This window comes from Manacus vitellinus, unplaced genomic scaffold (genome assembly GCF_001715985.3).
Source record: "Manacus vitellinus isolate BGI_N305 unplaced genomic scaffold, ASM171598v3 scaffold_17_pilon, whole genome shotgun sequence".
Lineage (NCBI taxonomy): Eukaryota > Metazoa > Chordata > Aves > Passeriformes > Pipridae > Manacus > Manacus vitellinus.
The window spans coordinates 12,826,598-12,847,557 of NW_021939256.1; the positions used below are offsets into that span (position 1 = coordinate 12,826,598).

General features: G+C 38.0%; 1 protein-coding gene across 1 annotated transcript in view; it reads left to right on the top strand.

Moving 5' to 3' along the window:
• The window catches only part of TENT4A (terminal nucleotidyltransferase 4A), a 58,982-nt gene that overhangs the window by 27,659 nt on the left and 10,363 nt on the right, over positions 1-20,960 (top strand). The window contains 3 exon segments of the mRNA XM_008922825.4: positions 6,936-7,036; positions 7,286-7,458; positions 18,738-18,896. Of these exon segments, the coding sequence (XP_008921073.2) occupies positions 6,936-7,036; positions 7,286-7,458; positions 18,738-18,896 (433 nt within the window).

A 20,960-nucleotide genomic window follows, 5' to 3' on the forward strand; every position in this document is an offset into this window, starting at 1 on the left:
TGGGCTAGATCAAAGTATGTCTTCCCTGAGACTTCCATAGAATCCCAATGGCTTTGAGCTCCCCAGCTAATCACAGAGAGGGGTGGCTGTAAAAAGTCATGTAAACTATCTTGATATGGCTACCAACTCTAGTCATCATATGAACTTCCAGCATTAGTGTCATTGGAAGTTGAAATAGTTTCTCTGTAGTAAGTTTACATCAAAGTGAATGCTGTCTTTCACTGGTGGGTTTAAAACAGGCAGTACTTTAATAGTGCCTGTGAATCCTCTAGGTTTTCAGTGGTATTAAATTCACAAAGGTTGAGACTGAACTGTGATGGAGGTACAGAGGGAGTGGTACAGAGTGTTACGCACTGACATTTGAGACTGCTGTTTTAAGGTAGATTAAAGGTCTGTCTGTTAAATGTGTATTGCCTGGCAATTCTTGGTACTGAATGAAACTTTGTTCTTACCCAAGTATAGAACAACTTAGGGATTCCTGAAGTTTTGCTTGTGTCTTAGGTCCTGGCCTCCATTAACCTCTCTGTGTTTCTCTGAAGGATAATGTCATTCTGTTGTGAGGTATCTGTATTTAGTACAGACATCAAAAAGTATATTTGCAGTGCATTTAATAGAAGCTTCGGGTGTCATCAGTACGTGCACTTCACATGTACTTGCACTTCTCACTATATTAGGGAAAATGTTTGGATTTTGGCACAACTTCAAACCCGTGAAACAGTCCCAAGCAGCAGTGTTCAGGTGTCATGTGTCTGACCTGTCTGCATGTTCTGGGCTGTCTGTGCCAGTGATGTCTGAATTTCAGAACCTGTCATGCCAGTGGCTTACCTTTCTGTCAGAGGTGTCACGAGAGGAACAGCATTCAATAAAGTCCTGTATACAAATAGTTCCCCCAGAGCCAGTCTTGTCAGCACCAATGGACCTGTAGGTGGATGATGAGCTGTTTAGTACCAGGTTTTGTTGTGGAATCTCAACAGTCCATGTTGGGAACTGAGGTTCGTAGTTAAACCTGATGTACTTGGGTAATCCAGGTGTGTTTCAGATCCCTCTTCCACCTGTGAGACAGAGTGGTCTATGCTCTGTATCAAGACTTTTCTGGTGGCCTGACCTAAAACCTAACCATCCAGGAGCCCTTTAATCTGATAATTTTTTTCCCTTTTCTAGGCTTGTCGGTGGTAGACTGAACCATAATATAACTATAAACAATGGTCTCCCTTTAAGACCAATGATGTGATATCCTACTAGAAGGATTGAGACTAAATGAAGAGTACTTGAAAGAATAGAACTTGCACGAGGCTGAACTGCCCAGACTGACTTGAGTTTATTCAGTTTTGTCCTAATTGGGGCTAACTTTTCCCTAAGTGGAATGACTTGTTCTTGAACTGTCTGATGGGTTTGAATTCATATCACCTCTTTCCAGGGAAGGTTCCTGTGTACAGAATTCAATTGTGTAGATGGCAGTCTCAGTAGATTTCAAATCTTTCTTGATGACTGTTATGGCTCTTTTCCAGGGTCAACCTAATTCAAATGACCAAATGTCTGAGTTAATTTGAGGCTCTCTAGCCAGCTACTGCTTGTGATATTCCCACTGGGGAAAAAAAGTCAACTTTTAGTCCTTTGACCTAGACCTTTCTCTTTGCCATGTTCTATAGTAACAAGTCCCACAGAATAATAGGGAATAGATTCAAATGACTTGCCACCATTTTCATTCAAGCTTCCAAATACGTCTGAGGTGTAGTGGGGGTTGAAAGGTACCTTCTGTCATGGAAAAGCTTTCTTCCAAGTGGAAACAGTAATCAGCTGTAATCCTGAAGTAATTCTTACAGCTACAGAAATTACCTTAAAACTATTTTGTCCCCAGTCAGTCTCACCCATCCCCTTTCAAGAACAGCTTAGGAGAGTTTGATAGACAGTTTGGTTGATTTTTTTATTAGAGCAAACAGCTTCCTGTCATCTTGGAAAAAGGAGTTTCCTAGTAGGAAAATGAGGAGACTGATCCATTTTGAATCTGTGCAACTTGTATGCAAGGTAAAGTTTAATGTTCTAACTTCAGCCAAGATGACTGAAAATCATGATCACTTTCTTAGTATTTAGGGCCACAGAGACATGAGTCTAGTTTTAAAATATAGTTATGGACAGATTATCTCATGCTTAAGCATTGGTGTTACTAAGCTGTTTGAAGCACATACTGTGGTCTTTGCCCATAGCCTGTCTCTAGAGAAGAACATGTCATTTTAAGTGAGCTAACTTCTTTAGTCTGAGGAGTGATGTTTTCATAGAATCATTTAGGTTGGAAAAGACCTCCAAGATCATCGGGTTCAGCCATTGGCCCAGCTACCACTGCATTCACCACTAAACCATGTCCCTCAGTGCCGTATTTACATGACTTTTAAATACATCCAAGGATGGTAAGTCCATCACTTCCCTGGACAGCCTGTTCCAGTGCTTGACGATCCTTTTGATGAAATTTTTCCTAATATGCAATCTAAACCTCCCCTGGTGCAGCTTGAGACCATTTCCTCTTGTTCTGTCACTTGTTACCTGGGAGAAGAGACCGACCCCTATCTGGCTGCAACCTGTTTTCAGGTAATTGTAGAGAGTAGTAAGGTCCACCCTGAGTCTCCTTTTCTTGGAGCTAAGCAACCCCAGTTCTGTCAGCTGTTTCTCTTAAGACTTACAGTCCACCCCCTTGATCAGCTTCCTTGCCCTTCTTTGGATACACTGTTTCGAGTCTGACCATTTTTCCAGTTTTATTCTGTTTCTTGATAAACTGCAGGATATTTGCAGATATTGGCAACAAGCTCTTCCTTATTGATTCATTTCCTTTGAAATAGTGGACTATGTGTTACTATCCTGTCCATGACCTCTATATTAAGGTGTAATTTCACATTATACTTTGTCTAGCCTAACTACTCCTATCAACTGTGCTTTTCCTTTCTTCTCAGTCCGAATCTTGCCTTGGATCAGCTCTAGCAATCCTGTGGTCAGAAGATGAGTCAGATTGACTCTGTGGTCTGACTGAGAACAAATATCTCGACATTTCTGTCATGTCAGGAAGTTGATCCAGCATGTGACTGATGATGGACAGATCAGAAGCAAGAGAAGCAGGAGGAGTTCACATTCGGGTCAAGAGCCATTTCACAACCATATATTATGCTAATCTGGATGTGACAAAGATACATCCTTAGTTAATATGAATTTTCTGCAGATAAGGATGTTGGCTGCAACTAGTCTGTTGCATAGTCCAGATAGGAGTGTATGCTCAGACTGCATCTCTAAACAGCTGTGTAGTCACATTTGGGAAGCAGTTGAGATCATATGAAATGAGGATGTAAGACTTGGTTCTGCTCTCATGTGTTCTTCAGTATAAGTAAGACTTTGGAAGTCTTCTGTAATGGTGCCAGAAATGGTACAGGTGGATGAGGGAAAGGGACAGTCATGCCAACAGGATGGTGGTTGAGGAGTTGTCATTTACGGGTGATAGTCTTCAAAACAACTGTAGTCTGAGCCATATAGAAAGTGATCTTTCCATCTCTGTGCTTGGAAAGTTGTTTGGTCTCTTTTCCAGTTCAACTGATCTAACTGCTGACAGGTCTATATGTTAGATTTGAGTTGCCACTGGTTGGCCAAAATAGTTCTGGGAGCTGTCAAAAGGAATGTTAAATTTGCCTGCTAGATCTGCTGACACAGAGAGGAGAAATGTGCTATCTGAAACAGCTCTTCCTTTGCTTCACGTCTTGAATGAATGGTGGTGGTGTCACTAGAGTGCTTGCTTTCTCTTAAAGGGTATCAGCAATACCAGCTTCTCCTATGCAGAGTATTTGTCAGGATAAAGGTTTGAGGGTGTTCTTCTTAATCCTCATGCTCAAGCCAGATCCTTTGAAGGTGCTCCGTAGTTTGCTTTTAGATTATATTACACTTTTAATACCCTAGGGATATTTCACTTATTTTGACTGTTCTCTCACAGACTTGATGTTTTTTCATGCTCTGCTACTGACCTCATTCATGGGGAGCTTTATGTATTTGGTTTTACTGAATCTGATGTTATCAGTCTGAACCTTTTAAGAGTGATCTTAAGATTGAGTTGCACAGCAGTTGTGCTGTAATGACAGCTAGAAAGTGTCCCTGTGAACTGAGGTCTTGCAGTGTGTAAAAAGAGAAACTTCTAAGTTCTTATTATAAAATAAACTAGACATGTAACTAGCTTATTCCTGGTTTTGCTATGTGATAATAATATTAAGGGAAAAACCTTAAAGGGGCATCTTTCACAGGAGAGCTGTCTAAGTTTTTTAACCAGTTTTTCCATGTCTTCCATCCAAGCATCTTTGAAGAATCGTGTGTGTCTTGTACATCTATAGAAATTCTGACCTTAGTCAAATAAAAAGCCTCGAAAATGTGAAGTTTTCTTGTAATAAAGGCAGGGTAGATTAATAGGGTTTTTTGTTCCTAAGCACTTTCAGTGGTGAAAACAGATCTAAGCATAACTTTTAAATGTTTATTTAAAAAAATTGTTCTTTGAGCCTGTGGATATGCTCAAGTCCCATACATAGGAAATAGTATTCTTTGAGATCAATATCTAGTTTGATCACACTTGCTTCCTCTTCACTGTTACATTAAGTATATGGCAGTATAGCCCAGTCACTTTTCAGTTTCTGATGTCTCATAATGAATGTTTTTAATTTTGCTGTACAAGCAATGTAGCATGGATCTGTCTCTTTGAACCCCTGACCTTATAACTTAGTGAATTTCCTTTTTTCTACAAAAAATTAGAGTTTAGGGATTTGATCTCTGTGCTCTTTGAAAGGAACTGGTGAGAGAATATATTCCCTAGTTCTCTATGTGCAATTCTGACACAATTGTTGGTGTAGCAGTAGTTTTACCCATTTTATCTATTTGATAGCAGGCGTTTTTGGTGTATCAGTCACCAAGTCTGATAAAAATACCAACCTGTATTGTTCATTTTCCTTTTTGTATATGAAGTCATGACTCTTGATTTTGCTTCCGGGAAAGTACTCCAAGAAGTTTCAGGCTTTGATTTGCTTCTGGGAAAGTACTCTATGAAGCTCCCAGCTTGGCAAACTCCTTATCCGTAAGAGCTTGTGTTATTCGGTCCCTTTTCATTTTCTGGTTCTAAGACCACATCTGGTGGTAGTTGTGAAATTTATAGGTTGTCCTGGAGTAAAGACTCAACTCTTTCTGAAGGCATTCTCAGATGAAATTTTTTAACTGCAAGATTTCATTCCCTATTCTGGTGCTGAAGAGACCCAGCAGGTCTGTGTTTGAGTCCCATGCTGGCATTGCTGTCTTGGGAACTACAGCTTTAGGGCCACAGCTGATTTTCTGCAGTTTTGGTCATCGCTGTCTTCATTCTGTCTCCTTTTGCTCAACTTCCTTTTTGAGATTGAGAAACTAGAACTGCATTGAGTATTTAAAATGCTGTTACCTCATGGGAGTATACATTAACAAAATGTAATCCTCTGTTTTATTTTTCCTTTTCCTAATGTGTTCTACTTAGCTATTGAACTGTGGTTCCCAAAGAATTACCTATTATAACCCAGATCTCTAATGGCTGAGTGGTGACAATCACACTTTTAATTCTGCATGTAAAATTCAAGATTTTGTTTTCCATCGTGCATCATTTTATTTACATTACATAAGTAGAATGGTGGATGACATGCATTCTGTCCTGGTGGCCCATCTGCAGCTATTGGACTTGTAACTTAGATGATGTTATTTGGTTCAATGTTTCCTTAAAATGCTGGACTGACTTTTTTTAGTACTAACAGTGACATGTCTTTAAAGTTGGAATACTAACATGGAACATGTGGTATTTGGTCTTGCGTGAAATAGTAATCCCTATGACAGTAGGAGAATTAGTGATACTTTTTAAAGCATTGCTATGAAGAGACCTAATAAAGGTAGTCTGAGTACATTAAGGCTTTGTATGTCCTGCCTTCCCATTATAGACCTAAACCAAAAAAAAACCCCAGTACAGAGAGAATGTACCTTTATGATGTGAAATACAAAATAAACTTCAATGTAACCATCGAAGATTTTCAAAACTAAAATAACATTACCTTCTCCAAAGTGATAACTTTTCAGTCCATTTCTGTACGATAGTAATTTCTTTGTGGATCTGGAGTTAGTGTTTCAGCCACTAGTCTCTGATGAAAGGAAAACTTGAAAACTTAGCTCTCAGACAAGAAGACAGAACCTGCTCAAGAAGTACAATTCAAATAGCTGAATGTTGGGAAAGCATGTTGGGAAAACTCTATTTTGATAATTAGTTACTGTTCAGCAGGACCAGGTATGCATTTCCTTTGAGCCTCCTACTGTTACAAATTTTTTAAAACTCTCACTCGTTCCAGTTTTGGAGCCAGTCTCTTGTTTCCACTACCTCATGATCCATGGTACTTCCTTTATAATTGTGGGGACCTTAACACCTTTTAAGTGGTCTTGTAAATCTGTAAGCAAGGATTAATGAAGGCATCTGTCTCCAGACAGTCAGTTACAGTGCTGGGATGTTGGTGTCTTCAGTGCATCCCATACCTGTTGTAATCCAGATTCTGTCGAAATAATTCTGCGTTGTAATACAGATTTCTGTATGGAGAAATGCAAGATCCATAAATTGCTTTTATCAAGTACACTGGTATCAGCATGTACATTCTTGATAATTAAGATGCACTCCATTTAGAAATACAGAGTAAAATTCTTACTTATCAGTGCTTGCATGTTGGAATAGTAGAAGAAAAATAATATACTAATATAAAAACTGTGGTGATTCAGTGGATTAAATTGTGCACTAAAAATATGAAAGTTCAAGAGGATTCTTTGGTTAGGGGTGTCTGACTTTTAGCATAATTTGGTTGCTTGTTACAATGCTTGCAAATATGTAACCAACAGTCTTTGTTTAATACTTAATTGAAAAATTTTTTTAGCACATTAGGTAGAATCATCAAAGTGACCCAAGAAGTGATTGACTACAGGGCCTGGATTAAAAAGAAGTGGGGGAGCAAAATTAATTTATCACCTGAACTTGGTAGGTATAGCAGGAAACCAACTTAAAATTTTTTCTTGAATTTGATGTAATCAAAATACTCATGCCTTGAAATTAATCATTCAGATATATAGGAAAAAATAAAAGGAACTTGTAACTTTCTAACCCAAGACTAGTTTTCTCTGAGCCTGTTTTTCAATTAGCTTGTTAAACTGCAGTTCTTCTTAGACTTCAAGGCCTTTATGTTTGTATTCTGTGCTCTTAAATGATAGTTATGTTTTCTCTTAACAGATAATAGGTTGAAAATAAGAGACCAGATAGCTCTCTGCAATGGAGAACAGCAACAGAACAGGGACTCTGAACCACCTTACAATCAACACTTGACTTTGTCATTGGGCAGCACACAACAGTTATCCTCGGGCTCATCTGCGTCTTCTGTATCATCACTCTCCGGCAGTGACATTGTAAGCTTTTTCTTTTAATGGGTTAAACTAATAAGAAGCAGAGTTTATCGTATGCTTCAAAGCCTTAATTGATACAACAGCACGTAATGTGGTACTGTCCCTAGGCTGCTACAGCAAATCAATGTCCCCTGCTCAGAAAAATTACTGAAATCAAATATTTTTTCCATTAAATTTAATGGGTCTTATATCCATCCTAAATCTTTGGTACCCTTTGTGGTAGTATTTAGATGTAATGAAATATAACAACCCAATTTAACAGTTGCTAATTAAGTAGAAGAGTAGAAATATGTCTTCGTAAATCCTCCTATTAAGCAAAATCTTCCACTATCGAATTCTGATCCTTTTTCCCCACACCCAAAATTGAACATGAACTTCATATTGTGCTGTGAAGGTGAATAACATTCCTTACTATTTTTAGCCAAGCAGTCAGTTCATGTTTTAATGGTAACAGAGCACTCAGGTAAAGTCTTGTCAGCTTCCTTATTTGAAAGTAATTGCCGGGCTTTATTGTAACTTCCTGGAAGAGGAGGCTGCAGTCTCTTGAGGTATGTTCCCAGACTCTTAAGATTCTGTAAGATGGTTTTTTTTTCAGTATGAAGTTAAATCATTGCAGAATTAGGCAGTGCAGATTATAAAGCACAGCATTGCAAGGCGTGAGGTTCTCGCTGTAAATCCTACTGAAGCATTCAGTCATAGGTAGAGGCATTGATGGAACAGGATGTAATATGCAGTCAACTACAATAGTGGATAACTGGATGATGCCAAGAGAGGTCCAAATACCTGTTTCTTGACTGTTTCAAAAACTAGTCAAATATGGAATTAAAAGTTGGGAATTGTATTCAATAAAATTTCAATAACTTTTAAGAGACAAGCACCGTCTTTATAAGTTCTGGTTACTTTCTAAAGTTATTTTATACTACTGATTTTTTGATATTGAATTGTGTTTTCATACCACTTCAGTAAATATGACAAATGCTTTGGCTGCACCATCTGACCATTGGAAAAAGAACAGCATGATGCTTGCCATTGATACTGCTAGCCATGTTCCTGGTTTAAGGAAGTCAGTAGGCAAGGTTTTGCTGTAATAAATTTTATAAGAAAATGCAAATATTTGCCTAATGTTGTGCACTCCCAACATAATGGGTGGTGAGTGTTTATGAACTCCCCTTAGTCCCGTTTTACCTGATAGAAGATGGAACTTCATTACCTGATGCCAGACAAATTAACAAAAAGTGAAAAGGAAGCACTCAACAAGAAAGACCTGAAATCTGCTTGGGCATCCACAAAGTAAAAGGAAATGCTACCCTTTTTAACAAAATAAAAGACATTATATCCTTGTCCTTGTGACAGTCTCTAGTTTAAGGCCTGGTCATATATTGGCATTGTGTCCTTAATAGACCGATAGCATGTTATCTTAATTTGGAATGGAATGGCATGTTTCTGGCAAATAACTGATGAGTTCATCCTACTCATACTTGGGCATTTAAGGAGGAGCAAGTTCTGGTTGAGCAGTCCTGAGCTGCACCTGATTGAGGAAGAGAAGTCTATTCTGCTGTAGTCAGGCAATCTGTGCCATGATCTGGCAGAGGAACCTCTAGCATGTGTGACAACTTGGTATTTGTGCCAAAACTTCTGGTGCAGTACAAATAGGTATGAGCTTTGGTATCAGCTTCAGGAGAAGGGAATATGAATATGATGCATCTCATCACTTTAGAGTTATATGTAGTGTTTCCTCTGATCTTGTGGAAGGGTCGTTCTTCAGGAAGGATTCTGTATTCATTTGAAGTTGAATCACCTAAACTTCTCTGATACTGGAAGACTGAAAGCAAGGTACAGATTACAAAGAAAATGTAGGAGACAAGGAGACCTGAGAGTGACAATTTGCTGGTCTGTTCCCAAAAACTAAATTTTATTTTAATAACAGGATATTCATCCCTATGTCATTATAAGACTTAAAGTCTACATTAAGATACTGTTTCTGGAGGTGTATTTTGCATGACTGCAGAATATCTTTTGCTATTTATCAGCTGTAAGATATTAGCTGTTAAAATTAGAGGGACTAGATAGTGTATTTGCTTTTCCATTTGCTTTTCCATTTACTGCTGAAGTCTCGCTGGTAATAGTGATCAGCTGCATCTGGACCTTTTTGAGGAAACAGACTTGGAAACTTGTGACATTAGTTATCATATTGCCCCTCTCCAGCCATCCATGCTAGCAGAAAAGGAGTTGTGTTCTGAAGTCATCACCTCACTGTACACCGGCAGTAAGTCTGGAGACCTTGCATATATTTGTCAACATGTCCTGGAAGCAATATTGGCAGTATGTATTGAGTGTGCAGGAGTTATCAAAGCAGTGCAGTATTGCTCATAGGGATCCTAGAATTTTTATTAAGCCCTTTGGTGTAATAGTTGGTTGTAATATAGCATGCTGTGTGGTTTTTAAACAGATTTGTTTTCTTGAAGTTCTGACAGCAGTACAGGTTTTGCCTTACAATCTTATAATTGATTCAGCAGCTGAATAGACAAGGCTTCTGGTGTCTTGGACTTATGGGCCCTTCAGATACAGCAATGGTTATAGATTTATTCCAACAGCAGGAGAACAGGTCTCGGAATAGAACAAGGAGCAGGTTTTTTTGGAGACTGGATTGGCATAAACCAGAACTAGCATTTAGAAGTCAGCCTTTCAACATCTGTATACATTCTGAAAAATGGATGTGTAGGGATATGAGAGCTTACACTTACTACCCTGAGTTCTTTGCATTTCTGCTACTCCTTTCCTTTCTTTGGGGACTATGGCAACCTTTTGAAGATGAGAACTTGTGTACTTAGGAACAAGACAAGTGCCTTCTTCAAGGACAGCCTTCTCTTTCCCTGTATGTTTTAGATTTATGTGCTTTTTCTCAGCACACCACCTGAAATTCAGGAAGAATTTTCACATCTAGAACTAGCTTGCTACACAGCCCAGTGTGCACATCTAATGAGACCAAATCATAATCTGAACAAAAAGTATAATTTTATGGATTTTCCAAGGCAGCAAAGCTATTTAGAAAGTGCCTTATGCTAGCACTATCTGGCTAATGAAATTCTAGTTGTGCTGTCTTTCATGTGTCCTAGTCAATCTTGGTCACAAAAAACAGCTTTTCAAAGGACCAGTAAATTTTGGATCAAAAACCTCATGGAAAAGAAACCTGTCTTCTGATACCGTTGTTATTACTAATGAGGGAGCTGTTCCGTTTATGTGGTTGTCTTACTGTACATGTCAATGCAGACTCGCTCACCAGTACTTCCAATGTAGTTCTTTACAAAATACTGAATGTTAAAATTCCTGCCTTGTTACCTCAGCTCTATGAAGAATGTAAATATTAGTGATAAGGAGCAAACTGAGGAACACATGAGAAAAACAAGGACTCTGATCACCAAAACTTATTAAACTGTTCATACATTTTTCTGGATTCTGTTTATTATCAAACTGATCTATGTAGTAAATCTTCTCTCAATGAAGCCTTCTGCTCTGCAGGTATTTAAAATACCCTGTACTGCCCTGACAAAAAGGCAGTGTATGTTCTTTATTTACTCTTGCAAACAGGTGAGTTGTAAAATACTGTGCATTCCCACATGATCCAACAAATGTTTAATTGAATAATGGAAGATGCTTTATAAATGACTTTGCCATCAAGGACAGTGCAAAGTGTGTGAGTGTTTACTCTGTGGGAGCAAGAGGTAAACTGTTCCATAACAGAAAACAAGCCTCTGGCATTAGGAAATCTCCCCTTCATACTCAATTAGGTGAGTGTTATGAGAATCTGCAACCAAGTGAAAAGAAGGATGTTTGCCCCCAGCTCTCTACTTGTTCTGGCTAGTTGCAGATGTCAGTCTCACAGCCTAATCAGTGACCAAATTCCTCACGAAAATGCATTTTGTTGTTTTTTTTTTTTTTCGTTCTGGACCTGCACTCTGGTGACCTGGATTTCTTGCTGCTTAAGCGTTGTAGAAAAATGCTTTCTATTAGGTCAGGAAATTGTAGAGTAATGCTGGAGAATATCTACTGCCTGATGAACAGTCTCTGCCAAGTAAAAGATAATCTTAGGTATATCTTATTTTGGTTTGTTTTGATTCCTAGTGCTAAGTATGCTCTGAAGTTTTGATGCTTTTATGCCAAATAAAGCTTAACATTTTATGTGACAGTGATACCTGTGTATCAGTAACAGATGTCATGGCTAATAGGAAAATTTAAATCTCTTTTCCCTTACACAATAGATATGTAATCTCATATCCAGTGCAGCACAGAATCTCCAAGTTGTCTGTTAAAAGTTTGGATCTAACAAATTTCATGCACTTTATCTCAGTGTTTCTGGTGATAATGTTGTGTGGGCTTGTATGACAAAATGATTTTGTGAAGAGTTCTGAGTTCTCCAGATTACGTAGTAGTGCCAAGGTAGTTGAAGTTTCAGTGAACAAGGTACCCCTATAGTCTGGCTTTGGGGATGGCACAATCCTTGCCTCTTTTTAAACTTTTAGCATTTACAGTATCTTCTTTCAGACTGTTCTTGAAATTTTACCTGTAAACCTTGCAGGTCAGGCTTCATAAAAACCTATTGTCAGAATGTCAGTGCTTGATTTCCCCACCATTCTGCCCCATCAGCTAATGAATGTGCTGAGCAGTACCTTCAGTGTTCTGGGAATGTGTCTTTTCACTATATCAAGTACTGTATATTCTGAGAGTAATATATAAATGTGATTAATAAGACTAAGACTCATTATTCTTCCAGTTCTGCTGAATGCTTACAAGATCCACACTGATTTTGGAACTTCTACTTACTTTGCAGTAATTATGGCTTGAACTCAACATGCTTAATGAAGTTATCACCACCTCACTTTCTTTCTTATTAGCTGAAGACCGTGAATTTCAGCTTATTAGCTGGAGCCATTGTAATTCCATAGTCACAGAGAGAAGTGATAGAGTATGTGACTTACCTTGTCCAAATAAATGTTGCACTTTTTTAAAGTTAAGTTTGCAGGTGTAAGGTATATGCTTATCTATAGTAAAGGGACAGACACTTCAGAATATGTAACAGCTCTTCTCGTAGTCTTGTTAAATCTGTCTTAATGACTGATTAATTTGCAGGGTTGCAGTTGAAATTTTGTGTGTAAGGAGAGAGAGCAGAAGGGGGTGGCCTTGTAAAATCCTTAGTCTGAGAGCAAGAGCTACACAGATTTTCTCCTTTTCTCCTACTTGCCTGAATAGTCTCATGTCCTAATAAAAGTAGCAATTCAAATGTATGTTGATAGTTGATCATCTTTATTATTATGCAGATTTTTGTCTTGCTCTTCTCCCCTTCCTGAACGAATAGAGACAAGTTCTTTAAAAGGCAGGCCTCTTGATGGTTAGTGTAAGTGCTGACTTGCAGCCAGCTGGTCTCCACATGAAGCAGTGGGCAACCCTGAGTGTACAGGCACTGACAACCTGATGTTACTGGGAAAAAAAACGTTTGATTGACATTTGATTTGAGGAATTTAGGAGTTTAAGCCCCATATTGTTTAAAACTCCACTCTTTTTGCCTGCTATTGCTGTGCAGATTATGATTGGTTTCTGTGAACTAGAGGGGAACAAATTTCTTTTGCTTATTTTCCTCTTTCACCATATAGCCCCACATTTATTTTTGTGTTTTTTAACCTCTATCTCTGACCATGTGCTGTTTTATACTGTTTCACGCTCTTCATCGGTTCCGTGCTTCCTATCAGTTCATTGAGCAGTCTTTTATCCATATCCACTTGAAATAAATTTCTGCAAAGCTGCAGGAGGCACAATGTTGAATACAAAATTCCAAAGTAATTTTATTTAATAACAAGTTATTCTAAGCAGCAGAGGGTACAGAAGGAATTTTTATGTCAGAAAGTAAAATGGGATTTTACTGCTGTGATGTCAGTGAAGTAAGGAGAGAAGCACATAATTTTGGAAGTGTCAAATTCAGACTAGTTTCTGATGCCATAGGCTAGTTGCAGTCTTGCCATATCTTAACATTCCCTCCTGTGAAAAAAACCCACAGAGGTACCTAAGCCATTTTAGGATGAAAGAAAACCTAAATTTAGTATTTAGAATCTAGAATGATGTATGTTCAGCTTGCATAATGAGTCCTGTAATTTAGTGCATAACTTGAAAATCAAACTTGAAATATTGCTATATTGTTAACAATACAGACCAGATGAAAGCCCGTGAAATGAAAGTACTGGGATAACAAAGGATATTTAAAATTACATACTTCTGTGATCTTTTTATTTAAGATAACTTACCTGAAATACACTGAGTATTGATAAAACATGTGCTTGTATTTAATCTTGGCAGATACTAATTAGATTACATTTTTAGTTGTTGTTCTGTCAAATGAACGCTAATGCTTTTGGAGGATACATATTTTTCAGTTTGCTTGTATATCCTATATCTCTTCTTTCACCTTTCCCCTTCTGTAATCAAGATGACCAAGATATTTTCCTTTTGCAATGAAAGGCAGGAAAATCAACTGATTTCATCTTAACTCAAGACATTTGTATTGTTTATAGACTGGCCAGTGGAAATGGTGCAACTGTAATGATTCAAGTTATCTACCTTGTGACCTCCTGTAGAAGTAGAATTGTTGTTCATCTCAATTCTACTTTATTTACACCATAGCTGAAGTTGTGGCTCCACCTACCAAGAAGCAGCACAGGATGTGGAAGACATGAGATGAGGGTGGGGGGTGATCATAAAAACACCTTGGAAGCATGGTGGTTTATCAAGCAGAGTTAAGTATGCTGGGGCTAAAACCCAGCTCAACCCTGGGGCTAAAACCATTCAATTGAGAGCATGCATTCAAGTTCTTCTTTTGCACGTGGCTCCAAAGTATGAAATTCTGAAGTCCTCTGGTGTTGCTTTATGTTCAAAGGAGTGTGGTTTTACACTTTTACTAAGGCAGTCGAGTAGGTAGATGTACTTGATACCAAAGTTTCCATTCATTAGCTGCTCCTGCTTTTCTGCACTTTTCTGCACCTAATCCTGTGGTGAGCTGATTCAGAAGATGAAGCTAATAAGGAGATTACTGTTTCTGTGGTTTACCTCTGTGTATTGGCTCATAATCATGCCAGATGATAATGCAGGTATAATGGAGAAGGCTAGAATGAGAAAAGAGGCAAAAGGAGTAAGACTGGCAGCAGTTACTGTTAAATCACTGTAATTGTAAGAAAGGAGAGGAGCATATGAAAAACCCTGTGTAGTGTAAAGTGTTAACTATAAACACCAATTTTCTCATAGTTTTCAGTTCTTTGAAAGCAAAGATGGAACACAATTTTTGAAGTGGTCATTGTTCTCTCACAGCTTTCAGCTTATGAATGTTATGGGAAAGAGAAGAAATATTGCTTAATTAGTGGAAGAAGTTTTGAGAATGGAAACAATAAGAATCTTTTTGCCAAGACCTCAGTAGTGCATTCTGGGAAAGAGGAGCGTAAAAACCCAAATCTATCACATTAGCAAGAAACTTGCATTCTATTGTTTAAGTTTTTATTTCTGAATACTGACTTATAGGATACCCTCTTTTACCACTGGGCCAAAACTTAAACACATCATTAATTGATCTTAGGCCACTCCAGCTTTTAAAAAAGCCTACTGCTTTGGAAATTGAAAGCTTTAAAATGATAGCTATTGTTTGTTAAGAAGTTTCAACTTACTACACCATGAAACAAAGCAGATGGCACAACTTTTTCATCATACATTTAGGCTGATGTAAAGGAAGCTTGTGAGGATAATTGGCACATGAAATTCATGGAAACTGAACTATTGTCTTGTTGGATGATTGTACTAATACACTTTACCTTGTATCTTAAGCCTTGAGTTAAGAGCACTGAAATAAGCTCTTATGACCAGACCTAGTTAGTAAGGAGCTTTTGACAAGTAAATATTCTCTTGCTGTTGAGGTCCTGGGATGTTTTATAATGGGAGATGCATTTTGCAGAACAGAAGAAGGATTTTTTTTTTTTTTTGTTCTCTTTGTATGTCAGGAAGTCTTGATTGTAAGACTGCTTCAGTTCTTCATCTTTCATATGACTGCAGTGTTTCACTGTTTCTGTCTATGCAGATGCATTACTATGATCAGTAACGCTTGAGTTTCCATACTTCAGTCTTTCCAGCATTAAAGTAAATTACAGTCTTCAGTAATCAAGGCTGTGAATAGTAGAAATCTTCCTTCCAGGTACTACGTTCTTACTCAGAAAGTCAAAACTGATTTAAAGAATATATTTCGAAATGGAAATTTCCCAGTAGGATAAACCCGTACCTGTTTCTCTTTAGAAGATATTTGCCCCATTCAAGAGATCAGGAACTTACCTTGGCTCTTAGTGCAGTCATTTTAGTTTTATCCCTAGATTATTTGCTAAAATCGAGGGGTCTTACCCCTTTATTTTACATTTATCTTTATATAATGTGACCTCTCTGGCCCTTACTTTACTAATGGTCAGAGCTTTTCTCTTCCAACATGTACCGAAAGTGTCGAGACTATGTATTTACTTGTACGTCTTCTGAAATTCCGTTATCCTTCAAGTTTGCACATTATACTTAAGAATCTGGTCCAGAAGATCAAGAAAGACTTAATCCCTCAGTGTAGGCAGTGCTTATGGAAAATCAGATTTGTTCACATTGGGCTCAATTTTCTGATCACTGAGGTTAACTTTTCAGTTTAATTAAGAAGGGTAATGCTGCTCTTCACAAAAGAGTTTAGATGCTGTTGAGAAGTTAGGATATCAACTCCATACATTAATCCTATTAGCAGTCCAAGATTGCCTCAGGAGAGAGATACAATCTGCTTGTATGAGATGTGTATCAGTAAATAACATTGAGACAGAAGAACATAGCTGTTACAAAATTAACATAAAGCAACACAAGGTTCCTTGTGGCAAAATTTGTCTAATCTTAATGAAATGATGTGACTCCCTTTTCTCTTCCATCTGCTGCTCCTTCCTGACTGGAGTTAACTTCTCGTTAACTTTTCGTTGCACAAAAGCCCTTTAGAAATCTCATAAATGAGGTGTCACATCTGAGTTGGGTATGTCAGCCTTCAGGGCTGTATCCAAGCAGAAGAGAGAGTTCTTTGAGTGGAGACGCTAAAATTGTTCTTTGGTCAGGTTTGCGAAGGTTGGATTGCAGAAGATAATGCATTGGTTTGGATAGACAGTAAGATCCCTTTTTCTGTCCTATCTGCTAGTTCATAGTTACTTGTGAGCATGCTTAGAACTCTGTTCAAACATGACTACCCTTTCATTATTTATCTCTCTTTTTATAAGCTTTTTATTAATTCCATGACCAACAGTGTCCAAAGAAACTTCATCGCTGTGGAGACCTTAGCCTGTTCTTGTGGCTGATACTGTAGGATTGGGCAAAGGAGAAAAATGCCATCTAATCCAGGCATGTGCATATAACCAAGCTTAATTTTTTGGTCAGTGATACAGCCTATAGTTTCCCATTATGATGAACATATTTATTAAACAGTGAACATCTGATCTCATAAATAAGACTTAATTTTCTGCATATATTCTTGTTAGCAGTATGATCTGTCTCCAGTGAATTCATGATGCAGTTATCTGAAACTGCTTCACAAAGGCTTACTGTAACGTTCACCACTAGTTGAACTAGCAGGAGACCAGCTCCTTTCTTTCTAGAACTTACTTTTTAGTAAGCACAACTTTGTATGGACCAATAAAAGACTGATTGTTCTAACAGTTGGGTTTTATTGAGGACTGTTTGTACTGGGAGTATTCTCTTCTGCTGTGATGCAAATTTTCCTTTGTAGTAGTTCATTTCTTAGGCTACTCAGTATTCACAACTGTCTGTCTCTCTTAAATGATCTTCTTCATCCCCAAGAAAAGCTTTAAAATATTTTCTTTTGTCTGCTCTTGAACAGCCTATTCTCTAACTGAAGAATCTAATTTAGAAAACAAGGCCATGTGAGGGCAAGGAGTAGTGCTGGAGATCTATTTAAATATGTGAAGAGTCTTTGCTTCCAGGCAATTAATCTTTAGAGAAAGAGCAATAGAATATTTCAGTAATTATTTTAACAGTAAAGATCTGCGATGATGTGAGCCAGTAATGTCTTTTAATATGGTAACTCCTAAACTACTAATTGGCCAAGCCCCATCTCTTCCTATACTTTGAGCCAGATGACTGGGAATGGAAAAAACACTCGTGATTTGGGATACAAAGTAGGTTTTTCCATTGTTTTTAAGTTCAGAATGCTTTGGAGTTAAGAATATGGTAAAAAGCAGCAATAAAATGTAGGGAAAGCTACTTTTGCCATTATGTTATAGCTGAAAAATAAGTTTTGGGAGATCTGTGTTCAAAGTTGTTTCAAAAGGCTGTAGCTTGCTTTCCAACTTCCTCGACCTACAAAATAATTGGTCACTTGAGACCTGAGGGTGTTTTCAGACTTCAGTAATTCCTATCAACCCCGAAATCTGTGCTCGTGTCTTTGCTTGTTATCTATTAAGTGCTCCAGTCATACTGTGTTTTAACTTTACCTGTATGTCTGATTATGATGCATCTGAAATTCCTGCTGATCTGACTGGAAGGAGAAGAAGGAATAGTAATCAGTCATACCAGTTCCATTACAGTATCTTTTCCGTAATCCTGCATCCATCTTGCATCCCCTGAAGAATTATCAGATTTCAGGTGGGAAGTGAGGGGAACAGAACTCCTCATGAGCAGTGGAGTGCATGACTGGTGAACATAAATGAGTCTTAACTGGCAGACCGTCTCCTTGTTTCTTGGTAGGTGGAGCCCTAACTTTGCTGTTGCTGGGTAGAATGGGAGAAGACTGTAACAATTACAGTGAGTAACTTAGAAATAAGTACAATCCAGAACCTTGTTCAGAGGACTGAACTGCCATGACACCTAAAATTCTAGCCCTTCTGTAGCTTAGTGTTGGTGTTCTTGTTCTGTTTTTTTCCCAGCCTTAGTTCCCCTCTTTTAATTTGAATTTGGTAGAGATATAACTTTGGCTTTAGATTGGGCTGACTGGGACCTGTGATTGCCATAGACCTGTTGACATTGTCTCCTTAATATAGGTTCAATTAAACTTTTGCTAGATGTGTAAAATAAACATTGTGCTGGCTTGTATTTTACTTTTTTACCATTGAAAAAAATAATTATATTTTACAGTATTCACATGAGTTGATATTTGGGTGCATTTTCACATGCATAGTCTGTATATACTGTACTTTCTGTAAAGTTGCTTTTCTTTTCCCCTTTTTCTCTGCCAAAAGGAATCAGATACACCACCTTGCACAGCTCCTAATGTTTACCAGTTCAGTCTTCAAGCACCGACTCAGCTTATGGCCAGTTTACCCCCCGCATTGCCTATGCCAAGTGGTAAACCCCAATCTGCACCTACGGGAACCTTGATAATGGCCGCCAGTAACCAGGTATGAGCCAACTAAACAGAGCAACTCTTTCCTGAGAAAGGGATCAAATCGGAAGTGTAGATCATTTGCGCTGTGCTGTCAGTCTAAAAACCTCTGAAGATAACCTTCATATAGCCTGTGCTATAACTGTAGAAGTACTTAGCTGCCATATCAGAAGTGGGGGGAGAAGAGTGGGTGGGAAAGGGTTCGGTGTTTGAGTTGCATCTCCGCATATAAGAGCCCTTCCACAACACAGACACATAGGAGTAAGTTAAAGAGCGAGTGTCAGGTGTCTTGAGTCTTGAAGTTGTATTTGAGAGTCCTGGTGCCCAGCTAGTGGGATATTTGCAGATCTTTAGGCTGTTTGAGTTCCTGTTCTTCGATTAGAAACTTCACGTAGATGGTATAACTGTAAGCTTGTTTTTGAATCCAAAGAAAAGTACTGACCTTTCCAGGCTTGTTTGGTTGTCTTGATTTTGAATTATTAGATCTGGTTACACTTGTAACTTTCTGTAATATGTTTTAAAGATAGAGAACAGAAAATTAATTATGGGCAAGTCTGCAAAAATTTTTACCAAAAAATAAAATGTGTACATAAATGTGCTGGGAGGTGAATGTATTTTGGCTAATATAGCCATTATAGTACAAGGGAAAGTAAAATCATCAGTTTGGTTTATTTTCTTTTTTTTTTAAATAGCCTTAGTGCTGCTTATTATCTGCCAGAAAACATTCCCCCAGTCTTGATTATTAAAACTATTAATATGCCTCACATGAAATTTAATGCAACTTGTGGGTTGTTGTAGGTTGCCTACGATAACAAAATAGCAAGCTGATTTCTTTGAAACCTAGTTTTGGTCGGGTTCTTACAATGTTTTCCTTCTTTTCTGAGTCCTTCTATCAGAGTTCTTGAGAATCTAGGGCCAGGATATTTTCAACTTAGTGACCTTGCCTTTTTTATTTGATTCAGCGCTTATTTATCTTCATGGACTTTCAGTGGAACACTTTCTGGTATGTCCATGTCTCTGTTCCTGGGGAGCCCAGACCTGGGCCCAACACTCCCATGTGTGGCCTCACCTGTGCTGAGTAGAGAGCAAATGATCACCTCACTTAACCTGCCTTTGGTTTTAATTGAAGTGATTACACGGATTCCTCCCCTCCTTCCTCCTTTCCCTGCTTTCTCCTACTGCTCAGTCTTACGTAGGCAAAACCAGCTTATCTGCACAGGAAATGTTCTGTTAACGAGAAGCTAATAAAACAATATACTGCTATTCTAGTGTCTGCAACTGAGTATTCATTTGTTAGTGTACACTCTGAAACTTTTGACTTTTTTTTAGAATAAAACTGGAGAGCTATTTTAAGTTAAACTTCATCTAAAATACAGACTTAGTCTAGATGGTTTTCCTTGACAGCTCTGCTTTTCTGAAGAGGTACTCTGGAGTTTAGCTTCAAAATCACAAAAAACAAAATCCAATTTGGAGGCATGCGGTTGTTAGTACAAAACAAGTTGGCATTCAGAGTGTTTGCCAGTTGTGAAGAGGCAACGTGTTGTATGAATTTTGGATCTCTGTTGAATCTTGGAAAACAACTGCTTTGTAGCACTTTTTCTGGCTTTCTGCTACTTGGCTGTCATTTCCAATGATTAACTGTTCTTCTAGTAGGTTATATAGTACTTACGTGTTTAAAAGTGGGAATTCTTCTGTGGCTTTTGCTTGACAAAGATGTGCCCTTGAAAATCACATTAAATCAGAAGAATTTCTTGCTATCTACAGTTCAGAAATGGGATGATGATTTCTTGCCTTGAATTCACCAAAAGCTTGTATTTTGTGAAGTAGAAATGTACTTTTTTGATAAAGATTATGACTGAGTCAGAAGTGGGAAACGAAGCCCTTCTACCCAGAATACTGCAAATGTCTTTTTTTCACCTGTACCTTCTGGACCATGACTGTTCTAGATTAGGTTGATGGCTTTCCTTTTGCAGTTAATAAAACCTAAGACCGTTCTAGTTTATAACTTTTAATGGGCACATTCTACTTGCTCAGAGGACCCCTGATGGATTTGAACATGTACAAGCCTTTTTTCTTAACA